Source organism: Meleagris gallopavo, chromosome 27 (assembly GCF_000146605.3).
Source record: "Meleagris gallopavo isolate NT-WF06-2002-E0010 breed Aviagen turkey brand Nicholas breeding stock chromosome 27, Turkey_5.1, whole genome shotgun sequence".
Classification (NCBI taxonomy): domain Eukaryota; kingdom Metazoa; phylum Chordata; class Aves; order Galliformes; family Phasianidae; genus Meleagris; species Meleagris gallopavo.
The window spans coordinates 862,700-866,196 of record NC_015037.2 but is presented as its reverse complement, the minus strand read 5'-3'; the positions used below and the strand labels follow the sequence as shown (position 1 = coordinate 866,196).

At 63.7% G+C, this 3,497-nt stretch overlaps 1 protein-coding gene across 1 annotated transcript in view; it reads right to left on the bottom strand.

The window, feature by feature from the left end:
* Positions 1-3,451, bottom strand: part of ECM1 (extracellular matrix protein 1) — a 4,292-nt gene extending 841 nt beyond the window's left edge. Inside the window, exons 1-5 of the mRNA XM_019623122.2 lie at positions 3,342-3,451; positions 2,710-2,769; positions 2,017-2,339; positions 1,219-1,569; positions 193-413 (exon numbers count right to left, since the gene is read on the bottom strand). Coding sequence (XP_019478667.1) covers positions 193-413; positions 1,219-1,569; positions 2,017-2,339; positions 2,710-2,769; positions 3,342-3,384 — 998 coding nt within the window. The 5' untranslated portion in view covers positions 3,385-3,451. The remainder of the gene's footprint in view (positions 1-192; positions 414-1,218; positions 1,570-2,016; positions 2,340-2,709; positions 2,770-3,341) is intronic.
* Between the last annotated feature and the right edge of the window lie 46 nt (positions 3,452-3,497).

Genomic DNA, 3,497 nt, shown 5'->3' with positions numbered 1-3,497 from the left:
GGGGTACCAGGGGCTCTGAGAGGCTGGGGAGATGGAGGTATGTCCCAGGAGTGATATTGCCAGGAACCCCAGGGAGACGGAGGGGAGGAGGGTCCCAGAGGCTTTGGGGGGTCGTTATTCCCAAGGACACATTGTGGGGGGGGTCCCAGGGGCTGCCATCCCGTGCTCAGGGCACCCCCCCCCAGCACCCACCGCTTGCTGAGCAGCCGGATGGGTCCGCAGAGGGTGCGCAGCATGGCGGGGCCGGGCCGGGCCAGGCTGATGTTGTGCACTTCTTGGTCGTAGGCAGGGTGGGGGGCGGCGGTGGCGAAGCAGCGGCTCCGGGCTTGGCCCAACCCTCTCTTGCAGCAGCGGTGCTGCCGGGTCTTCACAGCCCCCTCCTCCCGGCAGAAGCGCTCCAATCCCCTCTGCCACTGCAGAGACACGCGGGGCCCCGAACACGGCTGTCAGCGGCTGTCCCCACCCTGTCCCCGGCCACTGCCATCACCCCCTGACACCTCTGTCACCCCTTGAGATAGGTGGGGCCTTCCTGAGACACTGCGTCACTCGCTGGGTCACCTCTGTCCTCCTGACAGCTCTGTCACCCCCCCGTCCAAGGGACACCTGTGTCACACCCAGGGACATGCAGGGCCCTTCCCACATCCCTGCATTACCGTACAGACACTTCACCCCCCCACCTCCCCCGGGATATCCTAAGGGACACTTGTGTCATCCCTTTGGGACACCGGCAGCACCTCCTAGACAGGGTGGGGTCACACCTAAAGACACCCATGTCCTCCCAAACACCTTCATGGGACACTTAAGTCACTCCCCAGGAAACACCGTCATCATCCTCCCGAACACCTGGATCATGCTCTAAGACACCTGGGTCATCCCAAGTGACACTTGCGTCACCCCCTCAAGACACCTGTGTGCCCCACAGGCACCTAAATCACACTCTGGGATGTCTACATCAACACCTGGGACATCTGTGTTAAGCCCTTGGACCCCTATGTCACCCTCTGGCTACCTGTGTCACCCCCAGGACCACTATGCCACCCCCTCCGGATCTCTATGCCACCCCCTGGACCTTTATGATCTCTGTATCACCCTCCCAACACCTGTCTCACCTCCATGACAACTTGGCCACCCCTAGATCACTCCTGTCACCCCCACACACCTCTGTGTCCCCCCCACAGCTCCGTCCCACCTCCAGGTCCCCTCCCATCTCCAACTCACGGCAGTGTGGGCGCACTCCAGACTGCTGTTGTGGCAGCAGCGGCCGAAGTCACGCTCCAGGCGGCTGTGGAAGCGTGCCCGGGGCCCGGGGAGGCCTTTGGGGCTGGGCCGCAGCCCCCGCAGGCGGCAGATGTTCTCTATGTTGGCAGCGTTGGGCTCGCCAGGTGGGAAGGATGGCACGAGCACGGGCTCGAAGACGGTGATCTCGGTGATCTCGGTGATCTCAGCGGTGCCCATGGTGGCGTCGGCGAAGCAGCGGCGTCGCGCAGCCCCGTGCCGGTGGCAGCAGTGGAACTGACGTGTTTTCACTCCAAATTCATCCTCGCAGAACGTGTCCAGGACATCGGTCCACTGCAGGGACAAAGGGACACCCAGGTTACCATCAAAATGTCTCCACATCTGTGTCACCCCCCTCCTGGACACCTGCGTCGTCTCCCAAGACACTTCTGTTATCTCCCTGGGACACCTGCATTGCTCCCTGGGACACACTCCTGGACACCTGTTCCCTTCATTGTCATTGTCACTCCCTGGAACACCCCCACAAATATCCGGGTCACCCTTCAAGGACATATGGGGCCCTCCCCAGGCACATCCATCACCCCCTGAACATCTGTATCATCCCCTGGCACACCCCTCCCAGATGCCTGCTTCACACCCCGCTTCCCACCCAACACATCTGATCTCTACAGGACACCTGCGTCCTCCTCTGGGATACCTGCATCACCCCTACACACATCACCCCCCACGAGACACCCCAGCTCTGTGTGCTCCCCCTTGGTGACATGACCCCAGACTCACCGCCCGCCGGGCGCAGGGCAGCGGGGTATGGTGCTGGCAGCAGCTGTCCAGGCGAGGCCAGAAGCTGTCGAGTGCAGCCACCTGCCTGCGGAGGTGGGCAAAGGCAGCAGGGGGCAGCGAGGGCCGGGGTGCACGGGGGATCAGCGAGGGGCTGCGGCAGTAACGGCTGAGGTCGTCAGGCAGGGGCCAGGCGGGAGGGAAGCCCTCCAGGATGCTGCCCCAGGTGGAGGCGTGTGACGGCGCCCGCGGGTACGGGATGTCATCAGCCCCTGCTGATGGGACGATGTTGGGGGACAGATGGAAGTCCTGCTCCTCCTGCTGCACTGTGGGGAGATAGCAGGGTGAGCCTACTTTTCCCCACCCTGCAGGTCCCACATCATTCCAGGAGGGTCCCCGTTCCATGGTCCCGGGTGTCCCCTTGCTCACCCAGACTTGTGTGAGCCCTACAGCCCTGTCCCCACGTCCTCCTGTTCCCCCCCTCCCCGTTATCCCCACCCCTGGCTGTCCCTTTGCCCTCCAATCCCTATATATGTCCACCCCTGTCCCCTTCATCCACATTCCACTTACACCCTGCCCCTACACCTCCTCCATCCCTTGTGTGTCCCCCCCATCCCTGGGCACACCCCTCCAACCCCCCTCCTCCCTTCTGGGTTTCCCCCTGCTCCCTCCATGCCATCCCGTCCCCATTCTCACACTGCTGGATCTCATGGGATTGCTGGATCAGTTGCTCATGCTGGGGCTTCAGGTCTGCCACTGTGACATGGGGACAGAGGGCACAACGCTCACCCCCGGCTCAGACCCCACAGATACCCTCCCCTCCTCCTGTCCCAGTGCTGAGGTGGGGGGACAAATAGGGATCCATCCCCCAGATATTGGGGGGAGCGTGGCAGGCTGTGACAGGGACAGGACAGGGACAGCCGGGAGGGGACACAGGTGGTGGTAAGGCAGTTCAGGAAGGAGCTCAGGAATGTGGGGAGGGAACACAAAGTGTCAGGGAGGGACTGAAGAGACCAAACAGGGACCTGAGCACCCAAAGAGGGGACGGCAGGACTGAGCAGTGACCCAGCTCTGCAGGGAGGGGGATGCAGAAGGCTGGGAGGGGATGCAGGTGTGTGGGAAGGGGACCCGGGTGGGCAAGCAGACACGAAGAAGCCATGGAGGGGACACAAGTGGCCATGGAAGGGAACCCAAACACCCGGGAGGGAACATGGCGGGGCGGTGGCCCAGGTGTACAGGGAGGGGTCCAGGCATGCAGGAGGGGCCCAGGTCGCCCAGGAGGGCTGAGCTGTGCCCCAGGGCTGCAGGGGACGCGATGGGGAACTCACCAGCCGTGCCGAGGAGGAGGAGGAGGAGGCCGAGGGCGGCCATGGTGTCGGGCGCTGTGGAGCCACCGGCGGTTCTGCTGCCTTATGAAGGGCCGGGGCGGTGCGGGGCCTCATCCCGAGGCTGAGTCACAGCCTGACGTCGGAGCGGATCCGGAG